Below are 21,352 nucleotides of genomic sequence, written 5' to 3'. Positions count from 1 at the left end.
CATGTATTGTAAGCCCAATAATTCATCCAAATAATAAAGAACGACATGTTTGAAATCAGAACTCAAATCTGCCAAGAATATGCAAAAATTGAAGATTCAGGCTGCATCAAGGAATTTTAACATGAAGACTTTTTTTTATTATTCTATTTTATTTATTTATTTTTAAATAATTATTTTTAATTTGAATTTTTTCTAACGTATTAGACATTGTTTAGGGGTTTATTTCATTATTGAATTTATATTAGTTAATTACTAATTTAAACTCATTAGCTTGTAACCCGAAAATGGTATATTAGGTTGTGATGGGAATAACCAGGTTGTCACTAGGTTTATATGTGCTTTCTATTTTCAGTGATTTTCTTGTATTGAGAAATTTTATTCTGAAACTTTTTATTTTTCCATATCATTAATTTATTGATTCATACTATTTATTTTTCTCATTTTATTTAGATTATTCATTAATTATAATATTATTGATTTATTTTATTAGATTTTAATTTAATTTAATTTTTTAATTAGAATTATTAATATATAATTAGTTCAAATTTTTTTATAATTTTACAATCCAAAGCTTTATTTACAATTTTGATGGAAACATTGAAGACATAGCTAACAGGTGCACAATAAACCTCTGTAGTTCCGTATCAGATGACCAACTTCTACAAAAGTAATTAGCAGCCTAATGCTCCGATCGATCTTCTACTTAGTTACACTGAACCACGTCCTAATTACTCTGCCTTTCAAGAAGCAAGCTTCGGACATGCAACTCTTGAGATTAAAAATAGGACTCATGCTTATTATACTTGGAACCGGAACCACGACAGCGAAGCTGTTGCAGCTGATTCACTGTGGCTTTACAATAGGCATTGGCTTCCAGCAGAAGAGCGCAGTTGTAAAAACTACAAGAAAGGACTTTGTTTAGGCTCTTATTACCTCTATGTTTGTTCAAATGTTAGATGTGTCCTTTACGAGGACAGAATAAAGGGAATCTGCACATTTCAGTGGGTCTCAACTTAGAAGCTTCACCTTTAGAATTTCCTCTTTTTCAGCGCAAGTTTCTGGTTTTGTTTTTAGGTTATGTATCCAGCATAGCTAGATTGCTGCATTAAGGCACCACAGTGTCTTCTTGATGCCCGATGGCCAAGTAAGAACGAGGCAATATATCAGCTACAATGGCAAGATCTCCTTGATCAAGGAAAAATTATATACTCTAAAGATGTTTGATTTATGAATTCAATCAAGTCATGTTACATCTAATTCGTTAAAGGCCTCATCTTTGATTCATTAACAGTAATATCTTTGATAGTGGAACCATGCATGCATAGTAGAATGTTCCAGCACCAGTCAATTGTCCATCAATGAATTGCATCCGACTTTCTCAGTGATTGAATGTCCTTTGATGTCACTTGCTCGTTCCGTATTTGCCATAATGAAGCACTCTCTTATGAGTCCATAACTTATCAGTTCATTTACAAAAGCTGCTGATAAGCCTGTTCTGAAAGCTGCCTCAGGGATTTGTGCTTCACTGCTTTTTAACACATTATTCCCCGGAGTTAAGTAACGGTTGGACCAGAGAGGATTTGCCTGGAAATCTTGCCTGACTGTCGTCAGATGATAACATGATCGCATCCTTTGCTGTGGCAAGCTTGGTCTCTTCGCTTTTTCCCCAAACAACCAGGTAAAGCCCAGCTATAATTAGCATTGCTCCAATCATTCTGTAAGAATATTTGATTAACTGACTTCACAAATGATAGCTCTATAGCATATGATTGACGATTCTGAAATAAAAAGATCTAAAGAGATGAAAAAAATTTGATTAGTTGTCTGGACAATGAAACTCACCCTCCCAAGTAGAATTCTTCACTTAAAGCAATAGATGCCATTACAGCTACGAGCATGGTCTGTAGAGGCAGATAGCCTGAAACAAACACCGGTCCACGTCTCTGTATGACCCATATTTGTATTGCAAATCCAATCCCTGAAACAACCAGCCCCTGCAGCCCCAAGTCTAACTGTATTAGTCATACACAACTTCTTGCAGAGTAGAGATATTAAATTAACCAATGCCTTGTATCATTCCCTTCAAAAACCAGAGCAATCATGAAGTTTCACAGCAAGCACACTAAAAAAGAAGATCATGATATCAGTTCGTGTTACAAACCGCATAGAAAATGGTGAAGAGTTCACCAACAGAGTGAACATGCCATGCCTGGGAATTGTTGGGTTATTGCCATTGCATGTACAGCAAATGGTTGGCACCAACCATTGACTATTGGCAGCCACCATTTTCAATGGTTAGGCAACCTACCATGCCTAACCTTGCAGCCATGTTTGACAGCAGAACAAGTGGAGCAGCTGCCATGAAATGCCTATAAATAGAGGCATTATGTGAGAAGCAAAATGAGAGGAGTGAAAACGTGAGTGTGTGTAAGAGAGTGGAGAGAAAGAGAGCTGCAATGACAGCAGCCTTGCTGCCATTGCAGCAGCTGCAAGTGCAGCAGTTAAGAGCTGGGAGTTGAGAGAGTGAAGTGATCCTCCTCCTCCATATATATTGTAATCCTTTCTCTATATATCTCAATAATATAGACTCTCCCGTGGATGTAGGCGGATTTGCCGAACCACGTTAAATATTGTGTTAGTATGCTTTACCTCCTATGAGCAAATATCAGAACATCACCGGTCGGAATTCCCTACAATTGGTATCAGAGCTGATGGTTTAAAGGGGTGTTTGATTTTTGCTCAAAAATGAAAGTTGTTAAAATTGTGTTTTGACCATACCACTGTGTAGAGGAGGAAGAGACGAAGCCAACGGTGAAAACGGCGTCAACATCGGACGTCGTACATGGCCGCACTCTCCATCACTCTCCGGCAAGGCGTCTGTCCACGCGCGCAGACGCGCCCCACGCGTCTTCTTCACCCGGATGAGTTGACCCGACCCGAATACCAGTTGACCCGACCCATGTGGCTGACTCGGATAAGGATGACGTCAGCATGACGTAAAAGTGACGTCATCATGAACAGTAGACATGTGAGGGATGACATTAGCATGATGTAATTGTGACATCATCATGTACAGTAGCATGGCCCATGATGACATCCGCCTGATGTAATGGTGAAGGCATTATGCACAACAGGCATGCCATGTCAGCAGCCACGTCATAGACCAGTCAACGACTAGTCAGCAGCCACGGCATAGACCAGTCAACGACTAGTCAGCAGCCACGTCATCAAGTGGGACCCACCTTCCACGTCACCAGACTCGAGCCGAGCCAAGCCGAGCCGAGTGAGCCGAGCCGAATTGGAGCCGAGCCGAGCCGCGAGCCGAGGGACAGGATCCAGTGTAGATGATCCTACGTGCAACCGGATCTGAGATTGAATCTGAGCCGTTGATTAGGCCAGAATTGTTTTGATCAAATCTTAGCCGTCTGAAGTGCGATTTGGACGATTTCAGACTTGTTTCCAGCTAATTTGAGCGTTCCGGATGCAATGGTATGGTCCGATCGTTGAGATTTGAGACCAAAAATGGCAGTGGTGAATTAACAAAAAAGATTGCCCGATCAGGAGGCATCTGAAGGTCATCATGGTGGTCGATGGAGATGAAGAGGAAGAAGGTGCACATGTTTACCCAATTACATGTGTTGAACTGCTAAGTGGGGAGAATTTTAACTGCCTTGAAGGAAGGCAAAATTGGGACACTCTGGACACCCGATCATGTGGACGATTTGAGGTGGAGAGTGGAAATTGATGAAGACCAATCTTGACGAATCTAAGCACTGGTAGTCTCGCCAGATGTTGAGAAATGATGTATTAAACCAGTATATTCCAGATCACTTGTAAAGGAAAGCCGCAACAAAGCTAGCAAATGGTTGTATATACGGAAAGACAGTACGATGGATAGATATGGCCTAAGAAGTTCTGTCTAGGAGGTTGGGTTTTAAGCGGGACCAGTGTGACCCCTCCAATCTTTCCTGGGAACTTGCTTAGTGGAAGAATTATCCATACGGTACTATTTTCGTATATATAGCAGTTTGTAATGAAATGGTTGAAGACTAGCAGGATGACGGCACAAGGGAACAGTTGGGTTTCGAATGATCAAGGATCTGATAAAGTGGTGATTTCTCCAAAGAAGTTAGATTCGGTGACTGTGATTTCTCGAAGGGAGAATTGATGAAAACCCTGATAATGGAAGAGAAATACAGCAAGGGGATAAAGATTGGCACCCTATTTTTGACTTGGACAGGTGTTGTGACAGGATGAGCTGCTGTCAAACATAAGCAAGGAATAAGGAGAAATCTGGAGAGCAAAAATTGCACGAGGGCACACGGAGATTGTGCAGAGGTACCTGTAGGATCCAACGAGGTACTGTAATGAGACAACAGGTGCAAGGAGAAGAAGTGTTCCCAGATGAAGCTCAGAGCAGAGACTGTTAAAGTTTGTACAACAGGAAGTCTCTTATGCTCTTAATGAAGACAACAGGCAAAGACCTTTCCAATGCATGCAAGCATGGAAAGAGAGCTGTTGTAGAGGCACCTAATTGAGGGGGTGCAAACGCCTGTGATAAAAGGCGACCGCCTATGATGAAAGGCGATGACACCAAAAAGAGTTGGTGTAGGTGGAGCTGTCAAGCAGAAAGGCATAGAAGCTCCAAACATAGAAATCGAGGTGGAGGATTGCGAGGAGTATACCGCAAGTTTCTCTTTCTATGTAATCAGTGGCAGTTATCTCTCCCATAGTGCACATGGTGGTAGAGAACTTTTTTGGAGCCACTTTGAAGCATCTCAGCTGAAGGAGGATGCGACCGCCTATGAAAGGCGAAGACACTTTGGAGAAAGTGTGAGGGCCATGAGAGGAGCCCCAGTTCAGACCGCCCCATGACAACGGGCGAAGACACCTTAGAGAAGGTGTATGGGCCACGATAGGAGCCCAAGTTCAGAACAACCCCAGAGCCAATGTGATGGTTGGATATGAGTGGACAGATGGATAACCAATAAAGTGGCTATGATGAGTATGGAGACAAATGCAGGATTGACTTTCATGGATATTGCCCCCATGCTAAAGATCAATGAGCTAGAAGACATTTGCCTTGGACAATAAGTGGATGACTTGTGGAGCATTAAGACGCGGCTGTTATGAAGAAGCAGAAGGGCATGCGCAGGTTCCGAGAACGAGTTGACTCTTGTCAAGGTGGTGAGCTCGGTAATGGCATTGTAATACTCAGAGTATGAAGATAGATATGGATCAACCTTTATGGGCTGCCCCCATGGTTAAAGGTGAAGAGCTACCTGGACTCTTACGACTAAGAGTGGGAGACTCACGGAGAAGTAAGGCGTGGTTCCTAGGGTGGAACAGAGGGCAGGCGCAACTCCTGGATGAGTAGACTCTTGGAAGAGTGGTGAGCTCGTGATCATATTGAGATACTCAGATAATGACTGTCGCACTTGGAAATATAAATTTCCGTTTGAGGGGGTGTTGTAAGCCTTGATGTGAGGCTTGATGAATCATTCCAGACCGAGCATGGTTGATACGCTCGAAGGGGAATGTTGTGTTCCAGAGACAAGCGTTAACACTCTTCAGATGTGAAGTGGCAGACCATCTGGTTGTAGTGATCCTTTTGTGTGAGAAAAGGTGTGCTTTGGTGACTCTGGTGATGGTAAGGTTTGGCAAGTACCATGTAAACTTGGCCGAAGATGCTCTCAGAATGGTAAGCTTGGAAGAGCTGCAAGATGCAAGCCTGTGCTGAAGAAGCAAGAGGACAGTTGCCCCACATGAATGGCAAATGGGGTGATTGTTGGGTTATTGCCATTGCATGTACAGCAAATGGTTGGCACCAACCATTGACTATTGGCAGCCACCATTTTCAATGGTTAGGCAACCTACCATGCCTAACCTTGCAGCCATGTTTGACAGCAGAACAAGTGGAGCAGCTGCCATGAAATGCCTATAAATAGAGGCATTATGTGAGAAGCAAAATGAGAGGAGTGAAAACGTGAGTGTGTGTAAGAGAGTGGAGAGAAAGAGAGCTGCAATGGCAGCAGCCTTGCTGCCATTGCAGCAGCTGCAAGTGCAGCAGTTAAGAGCTGGGAGTTGAGAGAGTGAAGTGATCCTCCTCCTCCATATATATTGTAATCCTTTCTCTATATATCTCAATAATATAGACTCTCCCGTGGATGTAGGCGGATTTGCCGAACTACGTAAAATATTATCTCAGTGTGCTTTACCCTCCCTTGAGTAATTATCAGTACACCCCCGGTCCGTGCATGGGGGTGCAGGAATCCCCAACAGGAATCTCTCTCAAAATACCCTGCAATTGCCAGAAATTGCAAGATACTGAAGAAGCAAGTAAACGAATAAACTGAAAACCGAGCTGGGTACTTCTTCAAGACAACTGCCTGTAACACAATCCAGCTCGCCCAACATAGGCAATGGCCAAAACAACAGATACAGCCCAAGGTCCAGTTCTTTTCCTTGGCATCTCCTAATGCAAACATCAAATCTGATTGGTCTGAAGGTGGATTTGGGCTATAAATTATTGGTCCCTTATAAAGAGTTATGACAGAAGCCCCAATGAAGGAAGTTAGAGTACCAAGCACCTTGGCTATGCCATCTCTACGGTTCAGGTGAACTTGCTCTAATCTGCAAAACAAAGTATGTACAACAACATCAAACCAATATATTCAAATCGCTGAAGTCATTTAGGAGGGACGATAAGCTATATGTTCCTGCCTGATTAAGGTGGCCAAGATAAAGGTCACAGCAGGCACAACATTCTCTGTAGCAGAAGCAAATGAAGGTGAGGTGTTGTCCAAACCAAAAAGGTAAAATCCTTGATTGAGTGTTATCCTGTCACAATAGAAACATCTTTCAGAGGAAGAACTGAAAGTTGAATTATGTAAAATTTGCCGTATAAAAATTTATGATATCCATAATATTTTATGAATGATAGATATTACCCTAGAAATCCAAGGAGGAAGAACTGTATCAGATGAGAAAGGGTTAGTGGTGGCCTGTCTTTCCTACATCAACAAGAAACAAAAATTGTAAGCGAATTAGAAACCTGGGCGGATCTGAAATTATCCATGTAGCTCAAAAAAGCATACTAGTATATAGTCTAACCACATACCTCTCTATGAAATAAGCGAAAGGAACCAGCAGAACCAGAGCAATAATATTCCTATAAATGGGGAAAACAAGCTTGCTTACACCCATGTTAAGTGCAGCTCTCATGATCACATGGTTCCCTGCATAAACAAACTGAAAGATTGTCATGGCTAAGTGCAGCTTGGCACCTTCAGACACTGCAAACATCCTCTTAGCGGATGCAGAAGTACCAGGCGCAGCCATTGAAGCAGAAAAATTAAGATCAGTGTTATAACTGCGGTACTTGTAGACCTGTTGCAGGTGCCTACTTGCCCCTTGAGATGGAGAACAAGTCGATCTGATTTGGTATTCATGTGTCCCACAAAAAGGCTAAGGTTTTAATAGCAATGCTTTGTGAAGCTATCAAATTGTTAAAAAAAAAAAATCTCAATTTTCCTCTCATAACAGATTTGGGAAAAATTGAAGAAATTTTTTAAAATTATTGGGGGGTGGTGGAGGCATCAAAGATGTTATTTTTTAATTTTTTCTAAAATACTAACCATGTGGTCACTACTGACTAGGCAGTATTAATGGATTAAATAGTATAGTCTTACATGTTAATGTCCACATCCAAGCAGTATATTATTTTGTTTGGTTTATGTGAAAAAGACATGAATGATATAAATAAGTTGAGTTATAATATCTTAAACTATAATTATTAAATCCGACCGGGACAGGGCTGGTTGATATGCTAATTCTAAAAAAATTTAATTTTAATAATGTTTATTTTTATACCAAGTTAAAAGTTAAATTTAAATGATTTAAAAAGTTAACCTATAACACGGTTGATTTAATTAAATTTAAGTGAAGTTAAATTTAATGATTTTTTTTATTTAAAACAAAATTATTTCAAGTTTTGTTTTATTTTTTTATTTAAATAATATTTTTTTATTTTAAAATAAACTCGAGTTAAATTTAACTATGCATGCAACTATGTCAAGATATAAAAGGAATGGTGCACAAAAAACTAGTTTTAGAGAGTAGAACGCGATAGGATCTTGGAGGCATGTGCTCAAAAGATAATGTTTTCAAATTCACGATATTAACATGGACGAGCTAAGAAGCACATGAAGTTTGTTATTATCTTCGAATAAACTAATATTTACCTCAAAGAGAGTCGGGTTAAGGTAATTATAATTTGAAAAAAATTATTTTATAAAAATTATTTTTAATTAAAGTTGGTTTGATATTTATATATATTTAGTTAAAATTATAATTGAAATTGAAATTGAATAAAAAGTAGTTTAATATGTTTTGTTAAGAATGTTTTTCAAATTGAGGTTATAAAATAACTAAAAATGATATATATTAATATTAATGGTTTTTAATTTAAATATTGTATATTACTACTGCTGGTACATTATGAAATAAATAATACTTAATATAAAATATTTTTTATTGTTCCATTAAACTAAACAAAATTAGGTGAAATATCATCAAGAATAAAATTGGGATTACAATCAAATTCTGCAAATGCTACGTTATCATGCGATCTCTTCTAATTTATATAGTGTCATTGAATAATGTTAAACACTATTTTTTTCAAATAAAACATAATTAAAAATAAAAAAAATTGAATTTTTTTTATTGGATCAGACCCGGTCCAATATATTTAGGTTCTGAACATGAACCGTGCAAGTGAATTTTCACTTTGCACTGTTTACTTTTGTAGAGTGAACAATGCATAGTGAATTAATTCACTTTGCACAGACGGGAGAAGCAGCTTAGAGCTGCTTTCAATTGACTTGCGTTTTAAACGCAAAATATACTGGGTTCCATAAATAGTAAACAATGTTTTATAATTTACCAAACATGTATTTTCTGTGATTTGCTTCAAAAGAATAAGTAACCACAGAAACAAACACCTTAGAGGCAATCTAGATGTATTTTTAGCTATCAATACATTAAAATAATATATATTTTAATATTTTTATTTTTTTCCCATAAAAACATGTTGGATAAAAGATTATTTTTTTTTTAAAAATGCGATCCTATAAAAAAGATTGAGTTAATCCAAGTTAACAGATTAAATTCACAATCCAGGTTATAGGATCGAGATAATTCGATAAAAAAATAATAATCACAAAGCTTAGTTTTAAAAAAAATCAATGTTGAGTGATGAAATCTAAACAGAAAATAAGTAAAAAAAATCGATATCAAATCCTGTTAACTTTTCAAACTCGTGACCTGAGTTATTAGGTTGGAAGCGACGTATCTAAAAAAACAACGAAGCTCAATTTTCAATCAATCAAATGTTGAAGGATGAAATCTGAAAAAAAAAATCAATTATATAAAAGGATAAAAAAAAATAACAAATAAGAGAATGAGGATCAAAATTGAAATTAAAAAAAAAACTAAATTTGAGGACAACTATGAATTTTTTTTATTGAAGGGTGAAATTAAAAAGAAAAATTAACTTAACAAAATGACAAAAAAAATAAAAAAAATGAGGATCAAATTAAAAAAAATAACATATCACAAATTGAAATTGAATGATGAAATTGAAAACAAATTGAAATTTTACAAAATGATTAAGAACAAAGATTAGAAATCAAAATAAGAAAGGTTGAAGTTAACATCTCAATAAATAAGAGAACAACTTTAAAATTTTGAATAACTAGTGTGATTTTCACAAGGAGAAGAGAGAGAAATGGGAGGAGAAATAAATAGATCATTGAGGTTACACTGTCACTTCACCACTATCACGCGACATCCTAAGAGTGTGTTTGGTATTGCGGTAGCTGTTGTGGTTGTGGTTTAAAAAAAATTGTTTTAAAAAAAGTACTTTTAGTTGTGGTTGGTTTGAAAAAATAGGTGTTTGGTTAAAACTGTGGTTGAAATTGAGGTTAAATAAAAAGTAGTTTAATGTGTTTGGTTAAGAATGATTTTGAAATTAAGGTTATAAAATAATTTTAAAAAATATATATTAATATTGATTGTTTTAAATTTAAATATTGTAGAATTAATTACTCCTATTACATCATGAAATAAATAATACTTTATATAAAATATTTTTTATTATTCCATTAAACTATTTATAATTCCATTACGTACAAAATTTATCCGATAAGAACTACAGTTTTCATAATATTTTGAGCGTGTAATAAAATTAGATAAAATATTACCAGGTATAAAATTGATATTATAGTGCGAGTGAATTTAATTCACTATATACTAGTTTTTCAGGAAAAAAAATATTATTCACATCATAGTGCGAATGAATTTAATTTACTCTAAAACTAATTTTTTTTAAAATGTAAAAAAAAAAAAAAGGTGTGTGAATAGTGCAAGTGAATTGCACTGTTCACGTGAACAGTGCAATTCACGCTTGAACAGTGTGTGCTACACTGTTCATGCTAATTAAATTTAGCGTGAACAGTGTCCACAAAGCAGCAAAATGCTGCTTCTTCCTTTCCTGCGTCTCGGACGCGAAAAAACATGGGGCCCATACACAGTAAAATGTGTTTTTTTGGTTACCAAACGAGTTGCATCTGCGTTTTAAACAAAACGCAGACGCAACCTCGTTAACAAACGGGTTCTAAAAGGAAGATCCTGGTGTGGCACTTCCATCGCCACCATGGAAGCTGGTTTTTGATTGTCGTGAGATGTCGTACGCATCGCTCGAAGAGCGCGAACACAACTCCATCACTTTTTGTTTTTTAGTTATATTTTATATTTATTAAAATATCAAATTATCTTTTAGCTAACTTAATAATAACGAAAAAAAATCAATATGAAAATACAAAAAAACTCTTGAACACTAGTTTATAATTTTTTTCTTTTAATGATATTTTGATCATTTCACTCTACTTTTAAAATGTTGAAAAAACTTAATTGTTTTTTATCATTAATATGATAATGACTCATGGATATTGTAAAAATACCCCACCGGCTTTAATAGTCAATTCAATGATTTTTTTTTATGGAAATGGCAAAATCTATTATTATACTGTTCAAACGAATAATACTTTGAGTCTGTATAAATAGTTTTTCCAAGGCCTATGAGATTTTGTTAATATTCATGCTATGATTATTAAATAGTATTAAAAAATATATTCATTTAGTATTTTTTTTCAATTAAAACTAACTTTGAAATCACTTTCAAATTCATTATAACCACACCAAATGAACATTTAAATTGTAATGTTTAGGATACGAAGAACCATCTTTCACGTATTAAATGTGTAGTGATCTTCACCTAAGTTTTGTTCAAATTTATATAAAATAAATATATTAGATTGGAGATTCAATAAGGGTTCAAGGAAGGAAAGTGAGTAATTTTTCATTTAACTTTTTAAAACAAGAGGGGAAAAAACAATGACATGGATCGGTGATATTTTATACGGCATAAAAAACCCTATCAAAATCCTGAAGTGGAATCTCATCCTCTCTTGGTACATCCATATGAAGCACTTTTCTCATTAACAACAAGATAACAATCTATCTCGTCAAGAAGAGAATCAATGCTGCAGCCATCTTGTAATATAGTCTCATCAAAATCAAAATCTAAGACTAATCCATCATTGTTTTCACAGAGGGCCAGGTCTTGTTGAGGCTGCTGATCACTTGGTTCTTTCATTGCAGCAGTTCTACTACCTGCAGCCTTGGCATCAGAATATTTAGCAGTTCTCCTTCTCCTTTGACGCCGTTTCACTTTAGGAATTGAGTCTAAGTTCAAGCTCTTGATATACTCTTGCAGGAGGGAGCATTTTGGATACCTGGAGCGATTCTTTTCTGCTGGAGGTGCAATATTGCCTTGTCTTAGCTGCATTCCGGTGGTTCTTGATAGAGTTTTCAGTTCTCCCTGGCAATCTTTCGCCAATTTCTGCCCGCTTGTTCCCTATTTCTTTCTGGGCTAGTATCAGTACCATATCCTCCTCTTCACTACAAATATCTTTCTGTGATGAAAAATATGCATTAATTAGAACTGATGAGAAAATGCACGACCTTTCTTATGTTCTTATGTTGCCGATGAATGCATGCTCAGGAGGAAGCGATGAACTGGTGGTTAGTGTGTATTTAGATAGTGTTTGTTGGAGTTTGAGAATTAAAGAGTTACTCTCACCTTAATACTGTCTTGATGTTTGAGCATGTGAGTGCATTTATACAAGACAATGGTTGATCTTGGCCATTCATTGTTGGCGATCCAATGGTTAGTACGTATTGCTTAATTTTTTGTTTGTAAGTTGTTAATTTAGTAATTAAGTTAATTGTCCAATTAAGATAATGCTACTACCATTGGATGATAATAAAATATTTTAATTTCACAATCAATTAATACTCTTGTTCTAGATTGAATTGCAGACAAAACCAGAATTAAATTTCGTAGATATTTGGAGGCTTATATTTTTAAAATTTATTTTTGATATTTTTAAAATTTATTTTTGATATTAACATATTAAAATGATTTAAAAATATATAAAATATATTTAATTTTAAGCAAGAAAAATAACAAATTTTCAATTTATTTCAAAAATATTTTTTTAAAAAAAGCTCTTAAATACTTTTTACAAATATTTTTAACTTCAAAAATTATTAAACTAATATTTTTTAGTGTTTTATAATTTTTATATGTTGTTATAAAAATTTTAAAAAAAATATTTAATATATTTTTTTAAAAACTTTTTTTTAAAAAATTAATATTTATCGTAATCTCAAACATTATTTTAAAATAAATTAATAAAAAAAACTTAAAATTATTTTATCCATAGTTTTATTTAAAAAAAAAAAACTGGGTTTATGCAATGGCCAAAACCCTGACCAGCAACCCAGTCATTAGGCCGGAGTGGGGTCTGATACGATTATGACAGAAGACATGTCGTTTCAAACATTCAATAAATTTTATCCATTTCCAAACGACGTATAGTTTACATTTTAAGAAAAAACCTTTCCAGTCAGCTAAATTTCTGACACGGTTTTGTACGAACCCGAAGCTCCAGTTCTTTTCATTTTTGTTCTTGCTCTGCATCATCACGGAGAGCTGTAATGGAGTGATCAAAATTCACTCTTGATCTATCAACTGAAGAAGAGAATCGAACTCCCTTCAAAATGAGAAAACGCGATCTAGCCATTCTCATGCTCTCCGCCTTCGCCATCTTCTTCTCTCTCCAGGTCTGCTCTCTCTAAACCCTAACCCACAAATTTTGACAGTAATCGCTATTTCTAACCCTAACTAACACCGATTCTTTGTTTTTATATACAGCACGAAGGAGATTTCTCTTTTAGAGAGGCATGGTTCCATTTAACCGACGATTATCCAATCAAATACGAGACCGACCGTCTTCCCCCGCCGATTGTTTCCGATCTTAACGGAGACGGCAAGAAAGAAATCCTCGTCGCCACTCACGACGCTAAAATCCTGGTATGATTAACTATAACTAAGAAACTCATGTGATGAATGCTTTACATAAACTACGTGAATATACTAATTTATATATCTCAACATTTTTCTACTATGCATGACGTTAAGCAAATATTAGTAAAAATAAACTAAAAATTGGGTCAAATAGCATAATTTAATTTTTTAATCGTGGATCCAAGTGTCTGCTATGCTACCGTACTTGGCGCTTGACTATGCTTATCAATATTAGCAATGATTTATTCATGCTTACCCTGAACAACAAGATGTTATTTGTATGTGTAATCCATTATAACATCATTTGTTTTCACATATCCAACCATTACTTTAACCGAAAAAAGGAGGAAAAATGTTGTAAACGAAAGAAAAGTCACATCTTGCCACCACTGCTTCTAAGAGCTCTTGTGTTGCCTTCTCAATATCATTCTTTCTATGAGACCCACCAAGGATGTTATGAATAAAAGGCCTTTACATAGAATAATTAACAACCTCTTAGTAGTAAGTAAACAAAAATTATAATTTAAAGCATGAAAACGTTAGAAGGAAAAACTAAATCTATAGAGAGATCTCTCATGGTTGCTGCTTCATCATGCAATACATATTAGTTCTACTCCCAAATCAACCATAAATTCCAAGAACAAATGAAATAAAACTCAAATAATGATAAATTTTTTTATGTGTAACTTATGTAATTTGTTTTTGTAGTGGCGGAGGAAGAGAAGAGATAAAGAGAAACTGATTTGAAATTTCTTTTGCATACGTATTGTGCCTGCATATGTATCCTTTAAAAGAACTCAATCTAACAGTTATAGTTATAAACACCCGTTCACTTGTAACAAATAAAATGACAGGATACATTGAGTCAAAACAAACCCTAAAAGAGGCGTTGTTGCAAATAAACCAGAAAGAGGAGGTTGCAAAAAATTAATAAAAAGGTTGGAAGGGAAAATCCTTTCATTACTTTAGAGTTTGAAAAGGTTTCTCAATAGGAAAAGTACCATTGAGAGAAGGAAAAGAAAAAAAGAAAGACCAAGTCTTTCTTTTGAAAGAAATGGAAGATAGAGGCAGTTTATTTATCTTGTTTTGGGGCGACGCATTTTAAACAACATAACCCTAGAAATTTGTTTTTTAAATCCACATATGAATAAGGTTGCTGACATGGAAAGTTAGTAAAGAAGATAAAATACTAACTTTTAACTTAGAGCTGCCAAATGCATCTCTTTTGATAATGTTTTTTGCACAATTTTTTGGAAACTGCCTGATTTTGAAAGGGATGGCATGTGGTTCATGTATTAATTGTCAGTTTTGTGTATTTATTTCAATTTAATATTTTTCACAAATTGTGAAAACTACAGTTGCTTAATTTTGTTCTTTTTTTCAGAACGAGCGTGTGGTGTTCTTTTGATGACACTTTTTTATGTTATTAATTGTGAGTTTGTGCTTGTATGTATGTGTATAGGTATTGGAGCCACATTCAAGGCGAGTAGATGAGGGGTTTAGTGAAACGAGATTGTTGACGGAACTATCACTATTGCCTGATAAAACACGGGTTGCGACTGGTAGACGTGCAGTAGCTATGGCGACTGGTGTTATTGAGAGGAGATATAAGGAAGGACACCCGTTAAAGCAAGTTTTGGTTGTTGTTACTTCAGGGTGGTCTGTTATGTGCTTTGATCATAACCTTAAGAAGCTTTGGGAAACTAATGTGCAGGTTGTGTGAAAGTTTATATCATTAGTAGTTTTGAATATTTGCTTGCTTGCTATTTCCCATTTTATTTGTCCATCTTGCAAAATGAAATAAGTTGGCTTTTTTTTTTTGGTACAGGAGGATTTTCCACATAATGCACATCATAGGGAGATTGCAATATCGATAAGTAACTATACGTTGAAGCACGGGGATATGGGATTGGTTATTATTGGTGGGAGAATGGAAGTGCAGCCACATGTATGTTAGTTGTGATTTTTCATTCCTAGTATTTCTTACATTTATCCAACTTCCAGTTGCTTGATTGTCTTATTGGGAAAAAGAAATTGTCTTATGAGAAGTACTTACTTATTTGTGTTCGAAAGTTAATTACATGGTTCAAAACCTTTTTCCCTTGTTTATGCATTTAAATCTTAAACATGGGAACATATCATAATCCTGATTTTAATGATTACCAATGACTTAATAGCATGTTTGATGTATTGGCTTCAATTTTTTCAAGGTAGAATTGGAAGTAATACCTCACAGCTGTGGAAATCTGATGCTTGGGAAGCATCTCCTAATATTGCTAGTTTTCATTAAAACCTCACAGGAATGGATAAAGTTTTTTGGCATGTTGAAGTTTGAAATAAGCTCAGGCTTGCTTCATCAATTTTCTTTTCTAAGTGCTGTTCTTGTGCTTAATTTAGATTGTAGAATCTTTGGGTCTGTAATCTTATGTCTTTTGATAGATAGAAACCAAGCTTCCTTCCACAACTTGTTTGCATCAGCTATTTTATAGATGTGCCATTAGATTGTATGATGTTAGTGTCATGAATTTCATTCCTATACAATGCACTCATGTATGCCTTTTATGTTGCCATCTCAGAATTATTTAGATCCTTTTGAAGAAATCGGCATGGCAGAGAAAAATGCTGAGCAGCATAGAAGAAGTGCTGGTGAGAAAGAGGTATGGACATTTATGGCTTATTCATGTATTCTTTTGATAATGTGATTTACAGCCTTGCAGCTATATCTATTGTTCTTTCCAAAAAAAAAAAAAAAACTATAACTATTGTTGTTTAAACCTAGCAACAACTATCAGGACATTAGTATTTACTATTGAAAACATCCTGAAGTGATGGTATTTGTTGATCCATAAGTGGGCCAACCTACTAAATTTTGTGTGCAAGTTCATGTCGTTCTCCTTTTCATTTATTTCTGGCAGCTGGGTATTAACACATTGATTTTTGTATCCTTTGTAGCCATCAGAGAACTCTGGAACTGTGAATTTACGCCATTTTGCCTTGTATGCTTTTGCTGGTCGAACTGGTACCGTTCGATGGAGTAGAAAGAATGAGGTGACCTTAATTCTGTATACTTGTTCTTTAGTTTTCTTGCATTGAATCTCATGGTGGGTATTACTAATTTCAGTTTATTGTCAATTGTTATATGAACTGTCCTCCTGATTCATGATTCTTACTTTTTATTCACATGGTTGTGAATGACTTGGTATGTTGCTGCTGAGTCATGCACAAATTCCATTTGTCCTTCAAAGAACTTTAAGTTTTATGTGTTCTATATATTATCATAAGTGATAATTGAACAAAATGAGGAGTGCTCCAAATGGGTTTATGCTGTAAAATATCTACGAATGTATGCCTCTAATGCATCATCCACGTGGGTTCTGAAATTCTATGTCAATTTGAGAGCATTAATTTGGGCAGGTGTCATCCGTATTCGAACATAGTTGATTAGTATTTCTATGGTTCTGCTATGAAATGTATTCTCCCTTTGTGTTACTGAGGTTTCTGTTTTGGTGTATGTAGAACATTGAAGCAGAGTCTTCAGATGCTGCATCACAGTTGATTCCACAGCATAACTACAAGCTTGATGTGCATGCTTTAAACAGTCGTCATCCTGGAGAGGTAGCTTTCAACTCAATGCAGATAAAAAACCTTACATTCTTGTTATTGATAAAATCTAGAAGAATTGATCTTTCATAATTGTCAAAGAGAATGTCATTAAATTTAGATTGCTTTCAAGTCAATTTCAACTCATGCCCACACCCCCAAAAAAGAAAAGAAAAAGAAAAAGAAAAAGAAACTAAAATGAACCCCGCTAAAAGATTTACTTAGAAAAAGAGGATAAGCTTCAGATTATCTCCATTTATACTGATGATTTTTCTTTAAGATAAGCTTTCTGAGGCATGTTACTCCTTAGTTTGAATGCAGGGAGTTTAGGGAATCAATCCTTGGAGTTATGCCACATCACTGGGTAATTATATTTCTTAATCCAATTAATTTATGATCATGTTTTTGTTATGAGGGAGTTGTTCACCGGACATTCCTTCATCTTTATGTCAGGATAGGAGAGAAGATACTGTGTTGCAGCTATCACACTTTAGGCGCCACAAAAGAAAAACATCAAAAAAATCAAATGGAAAGAACTCAAACTACCCTTTCCACAAGCCTGAGGAAAACCATCCTCCTGGAAAAGACACGACAAAGAAAATTTCAAACCTGATTGGGAAAGCTGCAAAATATGCTAGCTCAACAAAATCAAAGAAGGTAAGATCTGACCACATCAGTAAATGCATTTATACAAGATTTTGAATGACCCTGGATTCTTGCCAATAGCAACCTCCATCATATGCCATCGGCTTTCTTCCTGGATGGATATATCTTTGCTCCAAAAGCTTAGGTAGAATTTATTACACATCACATGCCTTTGAAAGAGGATCAAAATATGTCATGTATTCAAGCTTGTACCTTTTAGCATGTAATCCCATGCTTCATTTAAATAATCTGCTTTACTTTCCACATTAAAATTTGGCTATTTTTTATCTTTTGCTCAATGCAATTTGAAATCGTGATGACGTGTCTATGATACAATTTTTTTACCACTCAAGTGTGAAATCCTTTGAAAAAACATATCTGCTTCCTATTCTGTAGTATGGTTGGAGGCTACTGAAATAGTAACTCCCCTTAGTTGGAAATACTGGTACTAGAACAAGAAGTGATGTGGATTTAACTTTTCCATTGTTTGGAAAGGCATTGTGTTGCTAATGTTTGTGAATTGTGAATTTGAATAACTCTGTGTCTATTCTATCAAGTGTTTAAGAATTAGGTCTGAAACTTTTCAGTAGTGATTGTTTCCCCATTCTTGTTTTGTGCTTTTATATGAATCTTTTACTTGTTGAAAGAAGATCTTTGGTGAAAAACAAATAGAGTTCCATAGGCAATTTCTAGCTTACCTTTGCTATATGTTGGCATTGTGTTGCAGTGCATCAAATCTGTATGAGCCAACCACAAAATTTACCTATCCATTGTTTGATAAATGATGATTGTTTGTTATACTTCATTGCTGCAGCCATCACAATATATTCCTACCATAACAAACTACACTCAGCTTTGGTGGGTTCCTAATGTTGTTGTGGCTCACCAAAAAGAAGGGATAGAAGCTATTCATTTGGCATCTGGCCGCACCCTTTGTAAGGTAAATGTTAAAAATGTGACATTGTGCCATCATGTAGTTTATTTGGAAGAATATTGTATAGCTATTGATAGCTGGTAAATGGCTCCCTTGTTATGCGTTGGCCATCTTCTTGCTGTTAAACACTACATCAGACATAAATGTTGCTATTAGAGCAAGAATGCCCAACCCTTTTCTTTTAGATATTTGTTCTTAAAAACCCTTGTGCTGTATCACCCACTGCTTATTCATGTGAAATGAAAGTTGAATGTGCTCGGTTAACTGAAACAATTTCGACTGCTTATTATATTAATTATCAAGGCAGTTCTAACAAGTTCGATGAAATTCATTGCTTCAATCAGCTTCATCTTCAAGAAGGTGGCCTTCATGCTGATATCAACGGTGATGGAGTCCTAGATCATGTCCAGGTGTGCAATTGTTTTTTTCATCCAAGGCAATTCATAAATGAAAACTATGAGTTTATTCTCAACTGTCTCGTGGCTAGAGACAAGGAGAAGGAGCAGCGCCCAAAGAGCCTTCATGGCCGGTCACCGTTTGCCTACATTATGTTCAACATTCCAAATGTGCTCTTTCTAAAATATTTATTACATAATATGCCATAAATCTTCGTCACTGGTCATGAATGTTGTTGTTTATGTGCCACAAAAACATTTCTCATTTTACCCAGACCACAGCAATACAGCTTGTTGTGATTGGTAATTAAAAATGAGATTGAGAAATGCCAACTGTATACATCTGTGCTATTCACTGTTTTAGATCCATGGCCAATCAGAGAACTATATTTGTTTAACCTTTTTTTTTGCTTATAAATAAGTGGTGGGGGTGGGTAAAATTGCTTGATATACGTGTGTTCATTATAATGGTTAACATTTCCTCTTTTCAGGCTGTTGGGGGAAATGGAGCTGAGAAGACTGTCGTTAGTGGAGCAATGGAAGTGCTGCAACCTTGTTGGGCTGTTGCAACTTCAGGTGTACCAGTACGAGAGCAACTTTTTAATGCTTCTATATGTCATCATTCGCCATTTAACTTATTCCAACATGGAGATTTCGGCAGAAATTTTGGTCGAACTGATGTATCTTCTTTAGAGGTGGCAACCCCTATTCTCATCCCAAGAAGTGATGGCCATAGGCATCGCAAGGGGAGTCATGGTGATGTTGTCTTCTTAACAAATCGAGGGGAGGTATGTTCTAATCTAGACCTAGCTTCTTGTCTAGATAGTGTTTGTCCGTCACCTTTACTGCAGTATCTGATTTAACAATCAGCTCTTTGGTTTTGGGAGAGGGGGGGAGGTGGTCAAATGCTGTAGTAAACACACTCGTGCCTTTGCCCTGTTAATTGCAACAAGATTGAGAAGTGTACCATTTCTTTCAGGTGACATCATACTCTCCTGGCCTGCATGGCCACGATGCTGTTTGGCAATGGCAAATACTGACAGGCGCTACATGGTCAAATCTTCCTTCTCCATCAGGGATGATGGAAGGTGGTATGGTGGTCCCCACATTAAAGGCATTCTCTTTGCGTGCACATGACAATCAACAAATGATCCTCGCAGCTGGTGATCAAGAGGCTGCAGTTATATCTCCTGGAGGAAGTGTCCAGACATCGTTTGATCTTCCTGCACCACCCACCCATGCTCTGATCTGTGAGGATTTCACAAATGACGGCCTTACCGACCTAATTGTTGTGACATCAAATGGGGTGTATGGCTTTGTCCAGACTAGGTCACCAGGTGCCCTCTTCTTCAGCACACTGGTCGGTTGCCTTTTAATTGTGATGGGAGTTATCTTTGTCACCCAACACATAAACTCCATAAAGGGGAAACCACGCGCTTCATCTGGTCTTCGATGAAAGACAGTTTTATACTTGTGATACTGAAGATCATTTGGCCTTTGAAAGAAACGGGAAAAAATATTGGGCATCAAGGTACAGTCGTCGAACAGTCCTTTTAATCCGCCTAACAGGCCAACTGATCAAAGAAATGCGAGGTAAAGGGTTAAAAGGATTCGATGGGCTTCATAGGATTGATATCCTTCCCCTGAATATCCCCCAGATCTTACTGTAAAATGTGTACTGTTAACATCGGGGACTCCTCTGACTGAGTTTTACATGGATTTTAGGAAATGTTTGTATAAACTTGTAGTGAAAGCAACTTTTCATTTTTGCTTCGAGCATTTCCTATTTACCGTACATCTTAAACGTTGCAAATCACTGTCAGAAATATCGGCCTGGATGATGGTCTTGAATGCATTGTCTGTCATCAAGCTAGAGTGATAACGAGAGGTTTGCTTTCTTCGTTCGATTGTGCAGAAAACACACTTTTGCATCCTTCTCGATGTCCTTTAATAAAGCAAAAAAATGTTCTGATTTTAAACTGGAAAGGTAAGCATTGAGCTAACAAGTTCGTACTTGGTGGATTCCTAGGGCTGTCGGTCAAAAGGATAGGAAGGGACATCCATCATCAACGAAAAGAGATCGAGTGCTCTGAGGTGAGTAAGATTTACGTATTTAATTAAATTCAGAACGTAACCTTCAAGAACCCTTTTAATGGTTAAGAACTTAAAGACACCATCTTAGGGACTGTAATCTGTACGATGATGGACATGGTGACAAGGGCATTAAATTGTGTAGTGGGGTACTGGGCTAACTGGTATGTCAAATGATTGCCAGCCACGCACAGA

At 36.2% G+C, this 21,352-nt stretch overlaps 2 protein-coding genes and 1 long non-coding RNA gene across 3 annotated transcripts; 2 read left to right on the top strand and 1 right to left on the bottom strand.

The window, feature by feature from the left end:
- Positions 1-1,163: 1,163 nt before the first annotated feature.
- On the bottom strand, positions 1,164-7,508 carry LOC7495516 (protein WALLS ARE THIN 1). The gene is made up of 7 exons (XM_024605318.2): positions 7,121-7,508; positions 6,951-7,013; positions 6,724-6,840; positions 6,287-6,633; positions 2,162-2,217; positions 1,843-1,994; positions 1,164-1,715 (listed from the first exon to the last, which is right to left on the bottom strand). Exons 1-7 carry the CDS (start codon positions 7,339-7,341, stop codon positions 1,541-1,543), a joined length of 1,131 nt encoding a protein of 376 aa, XP_024461086.2. The 5' UTR covers positions 7,342-7,508; the 3' UTR covers positions 1,164-1,540.
- Positions 2,220-6,207, top strand: LOC127905522 (uncharacterized). The gene is made up of 2 exons (XR_008059658.1): positions 2,220-2,500; positions 6,071-6,207. It is a non-coding gene; the product is annotated as an uncharacterized LOC127905522 (long non-coding RNA).
- A 5,523-nt stretch (positions 7,509-13,031) lies between the features above and the next one.
- On the top strand, positions 13,032-20,840 carry LOC7480155 (uncharacterized). The gene is made up of 13 exons (XM_024605466.2): positions 13,032-13,248; positions 13,340-13,498; positions 14,955-15,206; positions 15,321-15,440; positions 16,069-16,149; positions 16,445-16,540; positions 17,009-17,107; positions 17,403-17,456; positions 17,546-17,749; positions 18,552-18,677; positions 19,016-19,081; positions 19,558-19,854; positions 20,046-20,840. Exons 1-13 carry the CDS (start codon positions 13,186-13,188, stop codon positions 20,520-20,522), a joined length of 2,094 nt encoding a protein of 697 aa, XP_024461234.2. The 5' UTR covers positions 13,032-13,185; the 3' UTR covers positions 20,523-20,840.
- The last annotated feature ends 512 nt before the right edge of the window (positions 20,841-21,352 follow it).

Source organism: Populus trichocarpa, chromosome 7 (assembly GCF_000002775.5).
Source record: "Populus trichocarpa isolate Nisqually-1 chromosome 7, P.trichocarpa_v4.1, whole genome shotgun sequence".
Lineage (NCBI taxonomy): Eukaryota > Viridiplantae > Streptophyta > Magnoliopsida > Malpighiales > Salicaceae > Populus > Populus trichocarpa.
This window is presented reverse-complemented; position numbering and strand designations above follow the sequence as displayed.

Coding starts and splice junctions, on each gene's coding strand:
- LOC7480155 (XM_024605466.2), top strand. CDS start 13,186: ATGAGAAAACGCGATCTAGCCATTCTCATGCTCTCCGCCTTCGCCATC. Junction 15,441..16,068: donor GAATGGAAGTGCAGCCACAT/GTATGTTAGTTG, acceptor TTGCCATCTCAG/AATTATTTAGATCCTTTTGA. Junction 18,678..19,015: donor CTGGCCGCACCCTTTGTAAG/GTAAATGTTAAA, acceptor TGCTTCAATCAG/CTTCATCTTCAAGAAGGTGG.
- LOC7495516 (XM_024605318.2), bottom strand. CDS start 7,341: ATGGCTGCGCCTGGTACTTCTGCATCCGCTAAGAGGATGTTTGCAGTG. Junction 7,014..7,120: donor TTCGCTTATTTCATAGAGAG/GTATGTGGTTAG, acceptor TTGTTGATGTAG/GAAAGACAGGCCACCACTAA. Junction 1,716..1,842: donor GAAGAATTCTACTTGGGAGG/GTGAGTTTCATT, acceptor ATATTCTTACAG/AATGATTGGAGCAATGCTAA.